This window comes from Gopherus flavomarginatus, chromosome 15 (assembly GCF_025201925.1).
Source record: "Gopherus flavomarginatus isolate rGopFla2 chromosome 15, rGopFla2.mat.asm, whole genome shotgun sequence".
NCBI lineage: Eukaryota > Metazoa > Chordata > Testudines > Testudinidae > Gopherus > Gopherus flavomarginatus.
This window is the reverse complement of record NC_066631.1, coordinates 3389095-3408408: the sequence shown is the minus strand read 5'-3', so window position 1 is coordinate 3408408 and position 19314 is coordinate 3389095. Positions and strand designations below refer to the sequence as shown.

The window sequence follows — 19314 nt, the reverse complement described above, 5'->3', positions numbered from 1 at the left end:
TGCAGATCTCACCTTCTGCCCTGAGTGAAGGGGAGTAAGAAGGCACTTTACTCACTCTACTGCCCAGGCACTTGATCAGAGCTCCTCTTTCCAGGCACCTGATTGCCACATCTCTCTACCAAAAGCAGCAAAGGGTCCTGTGGCACCTTATAGACTAACAGATGTATTGGAGCATGAGCTTTTCTGGGTGAATACTCACTTTGTTGGATGCATGTCTCCCTACCAGTAACCCTACCAGCTAATCCATGCTCTGCTCTTCCTTGCCAGTTGATGAGCACACACCCCTACCAGTTGATCACAGTACCTTTCTGCCAGTTATCCTACCAGTCAAATACTGCACCTTGCTACTAACTGTCCTGCCAAACCCCCACAAATCTACCAGGAAGTCTTCAGGGCCCATCAACCCATGTCTCCGCCCTAGCGAGTGCTGTTTAGTTGAGGGTGAGTCCCTCCATCAGGCTATGACAGGTACAGTTCTGCTGCCTTTGATTCACATGACAAGGAAAACAATCCTTTATTACTCCTGCCCCAATAACAAGGAGATTGGGAGATAAAACACCAAACAAAAATGATCATTTGGGCAAGCAATTCCATCATGCTGAGCACCTAGGCAGGGTGGGTGTGCCCATGCAAACGAGATCAGCTCCTGAAGTCCTCTTCCACAGCTCATCACTAGATGTCAGGGAAGAGCTCATTCTAGACCCTGCTTACACATTTTAGGGGTTCCCTGTGATGAGCAGCTCCCGTACCCAGTCCTCTGGGGAGACCTCACACCTCTGGAGATTGGACGACATGCCCAAGTGATGGCCCCCACCGCTGTCCACCACCGCTGTGGGTGGGATGCGGATGTGACACAGCCAGCACGCGGAGGCCTTGCCAGCTAGTGCTGTGAGACACCTGTGTAGTAGGGAGGAGGATTTTACAGAGAACTGGGTATGCCTGCCCCTGCAGGTGGACAGCATTGTCCCCCATTTTCCCAGACAGGGTCAATGGGATGACTAAAGCAGCCCAGCATAGTAGTTATTGCCCTGGGGTTGGCCAGAGAGTAACAGCCACTCTCCAACCTGCCAGAGCTTTGCACCATGTTCCTGCTCTTCAGAGACGTTCTCCTGCCTCAGCTGGGCATCCTGCTGTGAGTAGTGGGGGGAGCTCACTTTCACAGCAGGGAGCCCCTTGCTCCTCAGAGCTGGAGGCAGCTGTGAAATTCCAAGCATGTCATTTTCACTGCTGGTCGGCTCCCTGCTGCGAAACTGCACAGCCACGGGCTCACAGCTCGGGCTGTCACCCCGGGGTGGGTGGGGGGCTCCAGCTGTGAGTTCTGTGCAGCAGTCAGTGCCCCACAGTGTGCTGCTCCAGTCCATGCAAGCGCTCCTGGTGAGGACACGCACCACCCACAGGAGGACACCAACAGCCCATTGAATTACTGGCAAGGCTGTAGGTCGACCTAAATTAAGTTGATCTAATTCTGTAGTCTAGACAAGCTCTAGGACTACTGTGGAGAGAGGAGCTTGAGCAAAGCCCCAGGATGCAAAGAACCCTGATCTACTGGAGAGGAGGGCAGGTTAAAATCAAGGTCTGGATCTAAATCTGCCACTGATGCACAAGCCAAGCACGAGTTCACCCTGCCACAGAGAGAAACATGTACCCACCAAGGCAGGGGTTCTCAGCCAGGGGTTCGGGGCCCCCAGGCGGGGCCCCAAGCAGGTTTCAGGGGGGTCTGCCAAGCAGGGCCAGTGTTAGACTCACTGGGGCCCAGGCCAGAAAGTCGAAGTCCCACTCAAGGGGCTGAACCCTAGGACACTGAGCCAAGGCACCTGGGGCTGAAGCTGAAGCCTGAAGAACGTAGCTTCATGGGAGCCCCTGTGATATGGGCTCCAGACAATAACTTCAGCCCTGGCTTTATATGCAGAAAGCCAGTTCCTGTGGCACAGGTGGGCTGTGGCATTTTTATAGCATGTTGGGGGCTTCAGAAAGGAAAAGACTGAGAACCCTGCTTCAAGGCACCTATCAGCCCTTCCACTCCCCATCACTAGCTATACCCAGGCCGAATTCGAGTGGAGATCTGCCATTGGAGAATGGAGTCCTTAGCACCTACTTTACTCTGCATAATCTGTCCTGTCCTGTCCTCTGTGGTCTTTCTAGGCCCCTACCACAGTGGTACCTAACACCAGACACAGTTCAGTTTAAGGCGATGATAGACTTAAGGATGTTTCTTCTCTCTCCATCTTCCACTTTTGCTGCTGCCAATATTTTTAGGGACATCATCACCTGGGGAACATTAACCCAAGAGGTGGGTTCATGCTGTGAGTGACTAGGCTGGGGTTCCATCTGATCCCTGCTGGTAAGAGGTTCTGCAGCCATGGTCCTGCGGCTGAGAGCCCCCCTGTCTGAACCTTGGTTTCTCCTGCTGCTACTTACTTCAGACCATTTCTCCAGTTTGTCCAGATCATTTTGAATTTTAATCCTATCCTTCAAAGCACTTGCAACCCCTCCCAGCTTGGTATCATCTGCAAACTTTATAAGTGTGCTCTTTGGCATTATCTAAATCATTGATGAAGATATTGAACAGAACCGGACCCAGAACTGACCCCTGTGGGACCCCAATCGTTATGCCCTTCCAGCATGATTGTGAACCACTGATAGCTACTCTCTGGGAAAGGTTTTCTAACCAGTTTTGCACCCACCTTATAGTAGCTCCATCTAGGTTGTATTTCCCAGGTTTTATGAGAAGGTCATGCAAGACAGTATCAAAAGCCTCACTAAAGTCAAGATAGATCACATCTATCGCTTCCCCCCTATCCACAAGGCGTGTTACACTGTCAAAGAAAAGCTATCAGGTTGGTTTGACACAATTTGTTCTTGACAAATCCATGCTGACTGTTACTTTATCACTTTATTATCTTCTAGATGTTTGCAAATTGGTTGCTTAATTATTTGGTCCATTATCTTTCTGGGCACATAAGATAAGCTGACTGGTCTGTAATTCCCCGGGTTGCCCTTGTTTCCCTTTTTATAGATTGGCACTATATTTGCCCTTTTCCAGTTTTCTGCAATCTCTCCCATCTTCCATGACTTCTCAAAGATAATCACTAATGGCTCAGATATCTCCTCAGTAAGCTCCTTGAGGATTCTAGGATGCATTTCATCGACGTCTGGTGACTTGAAGACATCTAACTTGTCTAACTAATTTTTAACTTCCTCTTTTCCTATTTTAGCCTCTTCTGATCCTACCTCATTTTCACTGGCATTCACTATGTTAGATGTCCAATCACCAGCAACCTTCTTGGTGAAAAATGAAACAAAGAAGTCATTAAGCACCTCTGCCATTTCCACATTTTCTGTTATTGTTTTCCCCCCCTCATCGAGTAACGGGTCTACCCTGTCCTTGGTCTTCCTCTTGCTTCTAATGTATTTGTAGAATGTTTTCTTGTTACCTTTTATGTCTCTAGCTAGTTTGATCTCATTTTGTGCCTTGGCCTTTCAAATTTTGTCTCTACATACCTGTGTTATTTGTTTATATTCATCCTTTGTAATTTGACCTAGTTTCCACTTTTTATAGGTCTCTTTTTGATTTTTAGATCATTGAAGATCTCCTGGTTAAGCCAGGGTGGTCTCTTGCCAGACTTCCTGTCTTTCCTATGCAGTAGGATAGTTTGCTCTTGTGCCCTTAATAATGTCTCTTTGAAAAACTGTTAACTGTCTTCAATTATTTTTCCCCTTAGACACTTGCTTCCCATGGGATCTTACTGACCAACTCCCTGAGTTTGCTAAATTCGCCTTCTTGAAATCCAGTGTCTTTATTTTGCTGTTCTCCCTCTTACCATTCCTTAGAATCATGAACTCTACCATTTCATGATCACTTTCACCCAAGCTGCCTTCCATTTTCAAATTCTCAACTAGTTCCTCCCTGTTGTCAAAATCAAATCTAGAACAGCCTCCCCCCCCAGTAGCTTTCTCCATCTTCTGAAATAAAAAATTGTCTCCAGTACATTCCAAGAACTTGTTGGATAATTTGTGCCCTGCTGTGTTGCTTCCCAACAGATGTCTGAGTAGTTAAAGTTCCCCATCATCATCAAGTCCTGAGCTTTGGATGATTTTGTTAGTTGTTTAAAAAAGCCTCCTCCACCTCTTCTTCCTGGTTAGGTGGTCAGTAGTAGACCTTACCATGATATCACTCTTGGTTTTTACCCCTTTTTTCCTTATCCAGAGACTTTCAATAAGTCCGTCTCCTATTTCCATTTCAACCTCAGTCCACATGTGTACATTTTCAATATATAAGGTAACACCTCCTCCCTTTTTACCCTGCCTGTCCTTTCTTAGCAAGCTGTACTCTTCTATACCAAAGCAGCAAAGAATCCTGCGGCACTTTATAGACTAACATGGCTACCCCTCTGATACTCTTCTATACCAATATTCCAGTCATGTGTGTTATCCCACCAAGTCTCTGTGATGCCACCTATGTCACAGTTGTGTTTATTTACTAGCATTTTTAGTTCTTCCTGTTTATTTCTCATACTTCTTGCATTAGCATACAGACATCTAAGATACTGATTTGATTCCTCACTCCCAGTTCTGTCCTGTCTCTCCTTTATCCCTGCTATAACAGCCCATGCGCCTCCCAAATTCCGAACCTTCTCCCAGGTCTCCATGTCCTGGGGGCTTTGGTCACCTGCCCCCTTCAAACCTAGTTTAAAGCTCTCCTCACTCAGTTAGCCAGTCTGTATCCAAATATGCTCTTCCCCTTCCTTGATAGATGGACCCCATCTCTGTTTATCAGTCCTTCTTGCTGGAATAGCATCCCCTGTGGTCAAGGAAGCCGAAGCTCTCCTGGAGACACCATCCTCGCAGCCAGGCATTCACCTCCAGGATGCATCTGTCTCTGCCTGGGCCCCTACCCTTAACAGAAGGACTGAAGAGAACACCACCTGCGCTCCCAACTCCTTCACCCTCCTCTCAGAGCCCTGTAGTCACTTCTGATCTGCTGAGGGTCATACCTTGCAGTACCATTAGTGCCCACGTGGATGAGTAGCATGGCGTAGTAGTCAGAGGGCCAGACGGTCCTCGACAATCCCTCTGTAACATCTCGGATACAGGCCCCTAGCAGGCAGCGTACCTCCCAGGATGCCATGTCAGGGTGACAGGTGGGTGCCTCCGTCCTCCTCAGAAGAGAGTCTCCAACCACCTACGTTTCCTCCTGGGAGTAGTGGTTGTGATCCTCCCAAGCCTTGGGGGTACATGGCTTCTCCTCCTCCTCTGGGGGTGATTCCTCGTTGCTCGTTGCCAGGGTAGCATATCGGTTTTCCATCACTGTGGTGGGTAGTTTGGGAGTAGGGGTGGAGAATTGCCTTCTGACAGAAGTAACCAGCAGCCAGTGTCCTCCCTGTGACAGAGCCATATCCTCCTCCCTGGTGGTGTGACAGCAGTCGTCTGTAGTTAGATAGCCTCCTCCACCTTGGATGTCTCCACATGAATACTCTCGAGGAATTCCTTGTGGGCACGGATGCTCCTCAGCTGAGCCATCTCCTCCAGTAGCTCTCCCATCTGCTTCCTGAGAGATTCCACCAGCAGGCACCTTTCACACTGGATGGTCCCCTCAGCCTGGCTTTCTGAGAGTGGGAAATGCAGGCCACAGTCTCTGGAAATCCACACCAGGATCTGGGCAAAGGCATCCATGGCTAGGTTCTCTGTCTGGATACAGGTGCTGATGGAGGAGACAGGAGCAGCGTTGGCACTGGCGATGTGGCCCGACTAACCAGAGTGATTATTTTACATCTCCCTCCCACAAACTCCTTCTCAAACTCCCCTGTTTGCAGTCCCCTGTTCGCTAGTTCCCCTTGGTCGCTTAGCCTCTGGCTTTTAAGGTCTTCTCTCGTAGGTCAGCCCTATGTGGCATTGGCCTTTATTGGTCATGAGCAGAGCTGCTGTATGCTGTGACAGCCGCCGCTCCCATGGCAGGCACTGCAACCCTAGGTACGGTGAGTTGCATTGGCCCATCCTGAAGGTGATGAGCGCATGGCTCATGGTGGCATAGCCTTTTTCTGGGAGTCTCTGTCAGCAATCTAAGTGCCCAGGAATGGTGAGGATTCAGGCCCGACTCCTGGGCTTTGCACCATCATGATGATTCATGGTATGGTGCCTTCAAGTGAAGGCGAGATGAGAGTTTGGGTAAGATCCTTGAAGTGTTCCTTCCCCCCCACACACACTTCTCAGCTGTTCTACACAGAGTGAGCTCTTCATCCAGCTGATTATTTCTGGGGCATCTTGATGCCTGCAGATGCTGCCCAGATGAAGGAGATATGTAGCCGAGTACCCTGATTGCACTGACCCAATGGTAATTCCCCCTCTCTCGGAGCTCTCCCACAGATGTTAAAGAGGTGGGGTCTGAACACTCCATAGCGTGAGGATCTGGATGAGGATGTATAGTGTCCATTCTGCCCCTCTAGGACCTACAGGAACGACTGGGTCAAGTGCAATGCTCCTACTTTGCTCCTGGCAGGTTCCTTATGCATGAGCTCATGAACTGCTGGGCAATGGCATCAGAGACTGCGGAGAGCTCTAGCAGCAACAGCATAGTTAATGGTTTGTTCCATGGCCAGAGTCACAGGGAACACATCCATCAGCACCTGCAGGGCTGTCTTGGGGCAGCATCCAGCTGTGACTGAGAAGGAACCATGATACTGAGTGGTGGTGCTGAGCAAAGGGCGGGGGGAAGCTAGGGGGTTGCTGGAGAGATCCCTGGTATCAAGGCCAGGGTTTCTCAGCACTGGCTGCGCTACTGCACTCTTTAGGGTGACTACAGCTAACCTTCTCTGCTATGGTATTGCCAAGAGTTCTGCACTGGCTTTCCAACTAGTAAGAGGGGGCAGTTTCACAGTTGGGGGGGGGGCGCAGAAATTCTGTACCACTCCTAGGGGGCCTGTTTGGATTGATTGACCCATATTCCAGTCGTCTTCATATGGCTGATATAGATGTTTTTCCACTCAGATGGTTAAGCCAGATAACTGCGTCAGGAGTAGCAAGTGCAGCGCTGTGATACGTCCTTTGTATTTGTGAATCGGGAATTGAGTTGTTCCATGTTTCGTGGTCTGTTCTGGTGACCACAGTCGCACACTGCAGAGTCTTTCATTTTCCATTTGTGCAGCAGGTATCCACATCTGCCATGGTTTGTGTGGATGCGGTTTAGGGTTGCCCATGAGCTTTGCAGGAGATGGAAGCTGGGGTTCTTCTGTGTTGTGTCTTTCACAAGGTGTTTGTTTGTGACTTCTTGTGAACGCCATTTGGCTTTCCAGGCTTCCTCAGGGTTGAAGCTGCACTGATGAATGTTAAACGTGTGGGTCCAAAAGGGCCTATGCGGCTCCAAGCAGTGATGAGGGATATCGCTGAGGTCCTGGTAGGTGGGGAGATGTTTGTTTTCCATGATTTGCTGGAATTCCCAAAGGGTTGCGGCATCGTGGCCAATGGATGGGAGAGCAATGTGCGACAGCAGCAGCAGGCAGGCAAGGTGTTGGGATCACCCAGAGAGTTCCAGTGCTGCACCACATTGCAGTGCTCACTTGGATATCAACAAGTCAGGTGTGGCTATTTCCGGTCCATCCCGGTGCACAGTACCTGGCTACAGAGTACACAAGGGCCATCGCTGATGTCCGTAGCACTGATGCTGATGCTCCCCAGAATGTGCTTGCCAGTCTGTGGAAGAGCCTTCACACAGCCCGCTCTGTTAAGTGAGAAATTATGACTAATGCCATCAACTCAATGACCGAACATCAATCAACCATCTCCCAGTCTTCAGAGCAACAACGCAAGCCACCACAACAGCCCTCGTCAGGTTCTGGAACAAGGATCCTCCAACTCCAATTCCAGTAAGGCTGATTGACAAAGTGGTACTCTGTGTGTCTGTCTCGCTGTCCTGTACCCCAGGAACCCTCAAAACAGCCCTGCAGAAAGCTGTGTAAGTGCCAATATCCCCATTCTGCAGGTGGGGGGATGTGAGGCTCACATGTTGGTACGTTAGTGCCTAAAGATACAGATGAGCACCAAATGGGATTTTCAAAAGCATTAAAACCAATGGGTGTTAGGTTCTTAGGTGCTTTTAAAAATTCCACTGGACACTGATGTGCATCCTTAGGCGCCTGAACACCTTTGAAAATCTGTTCCTAAGTGTGACCGAGAGGTTCCTTAGCAAAGGGTCTCTATTCTTTGCAAACAACTCTCACCTCACACCTGACAAATTCACTCCACCAAGCACACATCTTATAGGACATTTATCTGCAAAGAATAACAGATGAGGTGTCTACAGAAAGCTCATAGATTGTTAAACATTGTACACCTTGCAGGATGTATGTAGGGGTAATATTTATGGAATAATGTATTTATACTGAAAGTAGGCTTTAGGAACTAGCACTAACAATTAGTCACCACGGGATAATGTGTCCCAGGGATGGCCCTTTTGTCAGGGAGGAGTTGGCACCCTGTCCTGTTTGGTTGTGATGCAATGCAATGCTCCATTGTTTAGCTTTGTGCAATACCACAACTTTCAATAGGAAACCATCAGCAGCAACTGCATAAAATCCAAACTTCTTACAAGTAAAATGGAACTTTACAACAAGACAGGGATTTGTCCTGTCTGTGATAGGCACAAAAGACTGTTTCAGAAAGGGGAGAGGTCCTCTGGATCCATTCAGCGAGAAAACCCCTTGTGGAGCTGGGATGTTTCCATAAACATTTGGATCCTGAGGTAAGGGCAAGGGGTCTCCGTGCGCTGCCCATGCCCCAAGTGCGGCCCCTGGGGTGCGGGCAGGGGGGCTCCACACACTGCCCACGTCCTGAGCACAAACTCCATAGCTCCCATTGGCCAGGAACTGCAGTCAATGGGAGCTGCGGGGATAGAGACTACCTTAGCCCCACTGCGCTGTCGACCAGGAGCCACTCGAGGTAAGCGGGGTCTGGGGGCTCTGCATGCTGCCCCTCTGCATGCCGCTCCCAGAAGCAGCCAGCACGTCCCTGTGGCTTCTATGGTGGGGGCAGTGGGCTCCATGCACTGTCCTGCCTTCAGGCACTGCCCCCGCAGCTCCCATTGACTGCAGTTCCCGGCCAATGGGAGCTGTGGAGTTTGTGCTTGGGACGTGGGCAGTGTGCAGAGCCCCCCTGCCTGCACCCCAGGGGCCGCAGGGATGTGCTGGCCACTTCTGGGAGTGGCACAGGGCCAGGGAGGCAGGGAGACTGGCTAAGCCCTGCTGCGCTGCCAGACTTTTAGCAGCCTAAAATCTCCCAGTTTGGCTTCAGTAGCCTCCAGGAGATAAAGGCTGATTCTGAGAGACTCCTGTTGAAACCGGGAGGGTGGCAGCAGCCCTAGAAACTGCAGGGTAGGGCTTCTCCTGCTCTTCCCTTTTAGCACCTACATCCCATCAGGGCAAGGATACTGTAAATATGATTGTACCTGTCAAAAGGAGGGAGGTGGTGCTGGTAAAATATTTATCCTTCATGGTCCCCAAATTGACCAATTATAACAAGCCGGTCAGCATACTTCTGTTTCATGGACAGCAGAAACTCCTGTGTGCCATGGCAGCTATTAAACGCACTTAGCAAATCCATACACACAACACATCCTCCTACATCAAGGGACCCTGTTGCTTGAGCTACAAGAGAATCTTGTTTGACAGTGAACAGTATAGGGTCTATGACATGCAATCAAGCAATCCTGATTCCATTCTGTAAACAGATACACTAAAACCAATTTATACAATTTTCTAATACTAAAAATACCAGCCAAAATGTTCAGATGTGACTAGTGATTTTTGGGGATGGGCTGGTTGAAAACTACTTTTCAGCAGAAAATTGGACGTTTTCGATTAAAAATTTTCCACGAAAAGTGTTTGATTTCCATGAAAATTCTGACATTTCATCAAAAAGCCAAATGCCCTAAAACCAAAATATTTCAGTTTGGAAATGCTGCTTCGGTGCCTCATGGGAATTGTAGTTCAGTTGCCTCATGTCCCCATTCTCTTTTATGGGCCAGGCTCCCCAGCTGGACTACATCTCCCATAATGCATCATGGCCAGGGACTCCCCATGATACAACTGCCTTCCCTGACCAAGAGGGGAGACTGGTGCATCATGGGAAATGTAGTCTGACCGGGGCACTCATTCTATAGAGAAGAATGGGAGCATACCACAGCAGAACTACAGCTCCCATGAGGCACCATTTCTGATTTGAAATATTTTTGGTAAAAAAATCAAAATTTCCAGAAGTAGACAAAAACATTTTCCAACCAGACCTAATTTTGGGTGCCTCAGTTTTTGGACACCCAAATGGAGATGCCCTAAAGCAATCTTGTTTTGACAAAGCGAAGACCCCCCAGTCTCTGAAAATCTGATGTCAAAAGGTATCTTAGGCTGTGTCTCCAATATCACTTTTGAAAATCTTGGCCACCAACTTTGGTTGTGGGTTCTAGAGTCTCTACATTGTTTTAAAGAGAAGTCCTGCTCCAGAAGGGGTTTCTGGAGCAGGACTTTCCTCATAACATTTTATTTTATTATATTTTTTAACATTTGAAGGCAACCAATTATTTTGTTTGTCTGGATTGACACATTCCCCTGCTGGACCCCAGCCACCAGTCCTGATCAATAGCACCCCCTGCTGTTTCACTCTGTGATTTCTGTGAAGTTCAGCCAATGCACATCTCTCCTTAGCGTCAATGCCTTCTGTTACTCCAGATTGGGAGTGCTGTTCACAGCTCTGTTAATGTACCACAATTCTGACCTGAACCACCACCTGCTAATACAGCCCTTCCCCAGCACACAGGTCTGCAGATGCCCCTTGTTCCTAACCCACCTAGACCCCTGGATTTCCAGTCCTGGACCACAAGGAACTCTGCTGGTTTTCTCTCCTCCAGGACCTTCTGCAACATGATTCATCCTGGAAGGATGGAGGCAAACCGTTCAGAGACAGAACAGATTCCAAACTGTCCCAACACAGGATGGGACCTGGCCTTTGGTTTGCACCTATCTGCAGTGTGGCCAGAATGATAAACAGGGCTAGATAAGAGATGTTTTGTCACCCTGCACCCCACATTACCAGGTGACTGTTCAAAATGTGCAGCCATCAGAAGACACTTAAGCTAGACCAGATGCCGCATTTTCTACTCTTCTCCCCCTGAACATGATCCAGGTATTTAACTTCTCTCTCACTATGCCTCTGGACATTCTGCTTGGCTCCCTCACTGCCTACTCCTCTCATTCCCCTGGATCGCCTCTCTCACTTGTGGCTCTGGTCCCTCTGCCTCCTTTTCCATAGCAGCATCCCCCCAAGAGAGGTAGCCAGATTGACTCTTCCCCCATCTTTCCAGTTATCACAAAAGTGTGAATGCAAGAAATCAGAAAAAAAACGAGCAATGAGACTCATGGGGAGCCTGCGACAGACCACACTGACACAGCAAAGACACAAATGTGAAAGAAGCAGCTGGACCAAATTTACAATGTAAGCACAGTGGACTGCTAGAGAGTGGGTGTCCAAAGAACCTTAATAGGACTCCAGGTTTAGAAAGCTGTAGAAGATGTGGCAAGACACCAAGCCACTCCTGGCAACCAAAGAGGCAGAATGTAGGAGATGCCACAAACTGGGACATCCTGCAGTTATATTCAGGTCTCTACAAGTAGTAGAAATTATCTGAGAGAGAGTGTTCTCAGTGGATGACAATGAGTCCATACATCTAGGGACTATATCCTCAACAGAATGGACAACACATTGGTACACAAGCACGAATCTAGACAGTCAAAACCTTAAAGTTAACATTGATTCTGGAGCAGCAGTCACTGCAATTCCAAAAAAAGATTATAAAGATCCCGGGATGGAGCTCTGCAAAGACCAAATAAGATATTATGTGGCACTAGTGACACTACATTGGATGTTTGTGGCCAGTTCCTTGGGAAACTGGAGAAAGGCTGGAAAGTTCTTCAACACGTAATATATTCAATACAAGGTCCTGACAACTCCCCTACTAGTGTTGCCATCAGAAAAAGGACTATGCCTGCTAGAGAAACTGGAATGGCATTAATGGCAAAAAGCAAACCATACAGGAGATATATCCACACATCTTCCCAGGGCTAGGAGTACAAAATAAAACTGCGGCCATCTGCAACTGCCTTTGCTCTCATAGCCCCATGCCACATCTCTATACCCTTGCTAGAGATATAGGAGTTATTTTCCAGATAGAACTCATTGACCGGTTCACGGGGAAGGTTGTAGCACTGAAGCCCAGTGGCAAAACTCCACATTTATGTGGACCTTATGCAGCTTAATACAAGCGTGTGCAGAGAAAGAAATGATCAGAGGCCAAAGTGTTCTCAAAATTAGATGCGAAAGCAGGCTTCTAGCAAATCCCTCTTGCTAAAGAATCTATGCCTTTATCTACATTCATCATCCCATTTGGAAGGCACTGTTTCAATCAGCTTCCATTCAGCATTTCTTCAGCACCAGAACATTTCCAAAAGAATCTCTCAGATCATGCCAGGATTGCCAGGTGTCCTTTGCCACGCAGATGATGTGTTGGTATATAGCAGAGATAAAAAGGAACATGATGAGCAACTACCTGCAATTTTGAGATGTTTCCAACAAGCTGGCCTCCCTCAGAATGAGAAATGTGAATTGGAAAAGGAGCAGATAAAATTTGTAGGACACATAATTAGGAAATAGATTCAGACAAACTGAAGGTATCACTCACCATAATGGAACCCAAGATGTTTCTGCTATAAGATTTCTGGGGGTGCCAAATAATTTTGGGAAATTCTTACTAAATGTAGTTCACCTAGCAACACCCTTAAGAGCTCTCCTTGATGGACAGTCACTATGTGGATCTGGGGGAGCACACAACAAAACACATTTAATATTATAAAAGGACTACTAGCATCTCTATATGTTTTGGCACAATACTCAGTCAACTATCCAACAACAACTGCAGCTGATACATCGTCATATGGTTTAGGAGCAGCGCTCACACAAAAGCAGCCAGAAAGAGACCAGAGATCTGGTGCATTCATACCGAGAAGCTGAATAGTAAAATCAAATAGAAAAGGAAGCTTTAGTAGTTACATGGGCCTGCAAAAGATTCAGTGCATTTGTATTGGGCTTGAAATTTAACACAGAAACAGATCACAAGACCTTAGAGGCATTATTGTGATCAAAACCACTGAATGACTTTCCACCTCGAATTCAAAGATTTTGACTATGATCAATATGATTTTCTTTCAAAACTGAGCACACATCAGGGAAAGCACTTATAGCAGCAGACACTCTATCCAGAGACCCAGTTAAACAGCTAACAATGGAAGAAGAAAAGACTTTAGAAAAAGATGTCAGCAATATGCCAGCTGACTTCAGCAAATTAGAGATGAACAACTAAAGGATGAGACTTGCTAGAAATTTACTCTACTTTGCCAAAGAAGATGGGGTTGAAGGAGTTAACTTCCAACAGACCTACTACCATGCTGGCAGGACCTCAGGGCAGGTCTACACCCCTGCTTAAATCAATCTAACGTATGTTGCTCAAGGTTGTGGGAAAACACCCTCCTGAGCGATGCAAGTTACAGTCACCTAAGTGCTGTCCACAGCAGTGCTATGTTGGTGAGACAGCTTAGTGGTTTGAGCACTGGCCTACTTAAATCCAGGTTTGCAAGTTCAATCCTTAAGGGAGGGATTTAGTTGAGGATTGGTTCTGCTTTAAGCAGGGGGTTGGACTAGATGACCTCCTGAGGTCCCTTCCAACCCTGACGTTCTATGATTCTTAGGCACAAAGTCATCCAACTCTAGTCAATATTTTCTAGATATGGAGTTCCTCAAGTTCTCATATCTGATAATGGGCCTCAATTCACCTCTGAAATATTCCTAGGGTTTGCACAGGACTCTGATTTTGAACATTGTACATTGATTTGAACAATGGGCCCCCATTACCCCAAAGCAACAGAGAGGTGGAGAGAGCAGAGCAGACTTTGCAAAAATCAGTGGACCATATGAGGCACTTGTGGTATATCAGTCAACCCCACTGGCCTCTGGACTACCTCCAGCAGAATTCTGAGGGAAGAGGACTAAGGACTAAGCCGTGGCATTGATATAGCTTAAACCAAAATGGACCGACTTGAATGAATTTTGAAAACAGGTTGTTGAAATAAAAATTTGGCAGCAACAAAATGTCAATGTTCAGCACAGTACAAAGGCACTACCTGAGCTGAGACAACCAAAGAAAGTTTGGCTCCAAAGCTCCCAGACAGTTGGAACTGTTCTGAACTCAGCAGAAGCTTCCAGAGCCTACCTAGTGACTCCAAAAGAACTTCTCCAGTGGAATCAGGTTCATCTTCAATATTTCCCAACACACTAAAGAGGGGATATGAGACCTGAAGGTGCTCTAGCAGGCTGAGAGCCACCTCCACAGGGAGCTCTGCCTGTAAATGCAGCAGAAGTGAGAAGATGGGCTGGAGCCTTGTCAGACACCCCTCAGAGACTTGATCCTTACTGCTCAGTGCTATGCAGATGGAATTGGGACGGGGACACAGTATCGTACATAGTTTTAAGGAATCTGCCATTTGTTTTGAATGGTTCAGTGTATATATGTGGGTTCACAATTTAAAATTTAATCTTTTATTGTAAAGAAAGGGAGACGTGGAGTGGTTATTCAGTTCCTAGGCCTCCACATTACCAGAGAGGGCCAGGATGTGTTGCAGGGGGAGCTTAATAAACACAGAATCAGGCATTTCTCTCACGATGGCTTCCGGCATGGAGCTTCATGTCTACATGCTCACACTACAGTTCTACCCTCGCTCTCCTAGATCTGTCTCCACTGCTGTCAGTGGAGTTACTTCTGATTTACACCAGTGTGTGTAGTTTGGCCCCAAACACAACAGACAGCTAGCTCAGAACCCTGCTTGCATAGCTGGCACCAGACTTGCTGCACCATTACCTCTGCACAAAGGCATCAGAGAGGGATGCCACCATCATCCTGCATCTTTTGGCCTGGGTCCATTTGCGGCATGAAGGTCACATGATGGAAACATTCGTGTTTTCTATTTGATCTCCTGACACGGGCTTTATCCTGGGAATTGCTGAGCCCCGACAGCTCTCACTGGTGTCAATGGGCAGCATCTCCATTGCCCTGCACCTCGCACCGCCATTCACACCAGTGTCAAGTTGGTATGAAATGTAGCTATTCTGATCTGGTAACTTCACATCCACCTTGCCCTGGTGTAGATGACCGCACAAGGTGGAGAATTGGGCCCAATGGGTCTTGAAAGCCCCCAGCACCGGGCAGGATCAGGCCCTACAAGAGGAAGCATCATTCTCAGTAGCGTCCAATAGGTGTGTTGTTTTAGCAACTAGTGCTTCACTGGTGCCGAAGTGAGCTGAGACCATCCATCCCAGGGAGTGGCTGCGCTGTGCCAGACCAGTACCTGCCATTCAAACTCCTGTGCATGCAGGGAGGGGAATGGAGATGGAGGAGCTAGAAGCTTCACTCTGAACTGCCTGGCTTCAAACAATTCTTGCTGTAGCAGGCGACGGTTTAGGGGCCTGAGCATCAGATCTGAAACACTTAGGGCCAGATGCACTGATAGGCACCTGCTGCCTTGTGCCACGCCAGTGATACAAACCTGCCATCACTGGCCCATTAAATTGGGTTCATGGCTATTTTGCAGCGGTGCAGAGCAGACAGAGTGTACTAGCCAATTTGGCCACCAGACTCCCCAGCTCCCAGGTTCAGTCAGGTTGACTCAGCCTTTGAGGGCCAAATTTCTGTCAATAGGAAAAGAGACAGGAGGGAATTCATTGTTCACAATGGGATCTGCTCTGCTTAACAGTAAGGGTTTGCCCCAGTGTCCTAAGCTGAAATTTCCCCATTGGCTGCTGTCCTCCACCCCAGAGGTGGTTGCAATTCATTGGTGCTTTACACCTGGGAGGCACTTGGAGAGGTGCTGCATACAGTGATATGAACTGTGAGTGGGAATCTTTTAATTCCGTCTCTGGCCCTAATTTCCCTCTCACCAGTGTAAATCAGGAGTCTGATGCAATTACACCAGTGAGAAGACAATCCTTGCTCTGCCACAAATTATCTGTGTGACCTTGGGTGAGTCACTTGGCCTTTCCTTCCCCATCTGTACAATGCGAATAATAACATTTCCCTACCTCACAGGGGTGTTGTGAAGATAACCACAGTAAAGACTGTGAGGTGCTCAGCTACTTTGGTGTTGGGGGCCATATGAGAGAGAGAGAGAGAGAGATTAGATTAGATGCCTTCTGTAATCAATGGGTGAGACTGACTTTGGATAGTTGACGCAAAATTAGGCCCATGCTGAGTGGTTCTGACTATTTCACTCAATGCACCTATCTCTGCAGAACCCCACACATGCACACAGGTGGTAGCTGCAATACGCCAAGCTGTGAGAACCCACAGCCGCAGCCCCTGGGATACATTCCACCCCTGGCATATGGGGCTAGTGCCTGAGCTGCTGTGTTAAGAGGAGTTCTGCAGGCATAGCAAAGGGGTGGCCAAGAGCCACTAATAGGCAAACACACACATATATAAATAGCCCACTCCTGCCTAATGCTAAACCCCTAAAGTACCAAACCAAGTGTTAACCCTTAGGTCACTGGCATTTTCCACAATGCTGGCTAAATGAATGCTTTGGTGGCAGCATCTAAGTATAGGTATCAGTGCCTAAGGGGTTAACGTCAGCCCAGGGAGCCTTCGGCCTTATCCCAGATTAACTCCCGGCAGGACAGGATGTAGTGCTGGGATTAGAGTCCAGAAGAGACTTCCTATTACCCCTTTGACTGGCTCCAGGCTCAGGGCCCTTCACCCGGAGCTATGGCCTATCGGCTTCCTGGGCTGGGAAGCTGGAGCACTCCCAGGCTGACCGGGAAGGGGCTGTGCACTCGGCCCCAGGCTCTCCTCTGGCGCTGTTTGTCTGTCTGCCAAATGGCCTTGAGCCCCTCACCGCAGCTGAGCTATGGGGGCTATGAGACAAAGCACAGCCGGGGTGGGACTCCTGCCCCGGACTGTGGCATCACTGAACCTGGCTTGGCCTCCTGAGCTGTGCTGCTTTCCTACAAGGAAAAGCAGCCAAAGGGCCACATCAATACAGCCATTCCCATCCCCCTTCTCCAACGCGGCCCACTCCCCAGAGTCACTGGTGACAGCCAGCCAAGGGACAGCAGCCAGGCCGCACGAGAGCCCTGACCCAGCCCCATGCCCCCAGGCTTGCCCTAAACAAGAGAAACATGGGCCCAGAGCAGGGAGGACCCGCTCCCATTGCTCTGCAGTCACGGACAAGTCTCCTGTTTATTCCACTCAGACCCAGGGGGAGCAAATTCCAGTGGGACAGAGGGTCTGAGCCTGCTCTGGCCGCAGTCCAGGGGCAAACTTTCCCATGAAAGGAGCAGGAGCCAGCTTGTAAAGCAGAGGTGTGACTCTCCACCTTCCTCCCTGCCCCTCCTTCCTCCTAGCCTCATGCTGCCAGCTCACTCACCCAGCTACCAGCTTGAGCTTCATGGCTGTGACCCAGTGTGTGTCACTCCAGAGACGGCAAGCGCAGCACTGGGGGAGGGAAGCCTGCTTGGTGTTCGCCCCGGCTCTGACTTCAAAGGCTCCGGTGGAGAGCAGATCAGGTGGCTTTATACAGGGCCTTAATCCCCTTCTGGAAGGGGCAGAACGGCCCCTCCCCTGCCAATGACCTCACAGTCTGCGAACCAGCTGTCAATGCCATTGATAAATAAGAGCTTAGGGGAGATTACAGAGTTTAAGGTGGAGTCGCTCCTTGCAGTGGATCTCTCTCAAATGAGAGAAGGGGAATTATATGGGGACCAGGCTCCCAGTGTGTGTCTGTCTGTTGGTCTGCCCCTGCTTAGAGACTGGTACAGAGCACAGCCAGTTCAAAAGTAGAGGGGAAACCAGATCCTCAGGCGATGTACACTGGCGTAGCCCCACTACAATCCATGGAGTTAGGTTAACTGACACCAGCTGGGGATCTGGTCCTGAACCCAAACCCTTTTCTAAAGAAACCTCTATTAACAGGACATTATAGCTGTAAAGCTAAGCACTCAGAAAATAGTCCTGCTAAGGCTGCATGGGTAACCTTAACTCTGCCCCCATGCGTATATGCATCATCACAATACAGTCATGATCATAGCCTACTATTCACACAATACAAGAGCATCCTTTTTTCCCTCATAGCCTTAGACACCCCTCTGTAACACCCAAATCTGAGTACAGCACACCGAATCCTGCCCTAGTCACTATTTGCCGTGTGAGAGAAAAGACTACCTCAGGTCATATTTTACTATGTGACCATGAACGATCAGGACTACACATTTTGTTGTGTGTTGTAAACTTTCCGGGAGCAGAGACTGTATGTTCCATTATGTCTGCACAGAGGATAATGAATCATTAGCTGTTCAAAATCCCCCGTGAGGCAGAGTTAAGGCTGCCCAGAGCTGCCTCATGCCCTTCCAGACTGCAGAGTGGCTAACCGTAAACGTCTGACCCCAGGACACCAGGGTAAAGCAATGGCACCTCACATAGCTTCCTTAGTTGCAAAGGAACTGAAAGACATTAGCCCGAATTCCCTTTTCTCCCCACCAGCACTCTAGCTATTACTGCCTGGGGGAGGAGATGTGGGGTTCATTTATTTGCATGGAGGCCTGGATGAAGATACAGAACACCTTCTGCTCCTGCTCCAGGGGAAAGTGGGGCCTGCATCCCACGGGAAGGGCATCCCAAAGTGAATGCCTGGAATCTCAAACACCCCCAAGGAGTGAACACTCAAGGCCAGGTCACTAGTCACGAGCACAATGGAAACAAAGAAGCCCCAAGCCCTCGTTCATGGCAGCTGGGTGCAGGACTCAGAGACTTTTGCCTCTAGCTCGCCTAGGTCGGCACTCTCTGAAAATGAGCTGATGACTGCATGTGGGTTCTGTGCAATGGGTGTACTAGGTGTCAGGCCAGCCCTGGGGCACATGGCTCCCTCCCACAAAACCCCCAGCACAGCTGGCACTCCCTGGCCCCTTGTTGGCAGTGCCAGCTGAGAAGCTGAGGCTTGAATGGCTCCTGGAGAGACAGCTGCCCTCCCACTCCCAGAGGCGGGTCTCTCTGGGTCACTGTCAAGCCATCCTGCTGGAAAGCTTACCCTGCTGCTACCCACTCTGGGGTTCCACAGGGTTTGCTCTGTGGGGCTGTCAGTCCAGCCCCTCCCACAGGCACAAAGGTGACAAGAGACATTAGACATGTTTCTCCTGGCTGGATCAGCCAGGTGCTTGGCGTTCCTACCTGTCCATCTG

The 19314-nt window shown here is 48.8% G+C and overlaps 1 protein-coding gene across 1 annotated transcript in view; it reads right to left on the bottom strand.

Annotated features, from left to right (window-relative positions):
- The window catches only part of DTX1 (deltex E3 ubiquitin ligase 1), a 96480-nt gene that overhangs the window by 3611 nt on the left and 73555 nt on the right, over nt 1-19314 (bottom strand). Inside the window, exon 4 of the mRNA XM_050924365.1 lies at nt 750-897. Coding sequence (XP_050780322.1) covers nt 750-897 — 148 coding nt within the window. The remainder of the gene's footprint in view (nt 1-749; nt 898-19314) is intronic.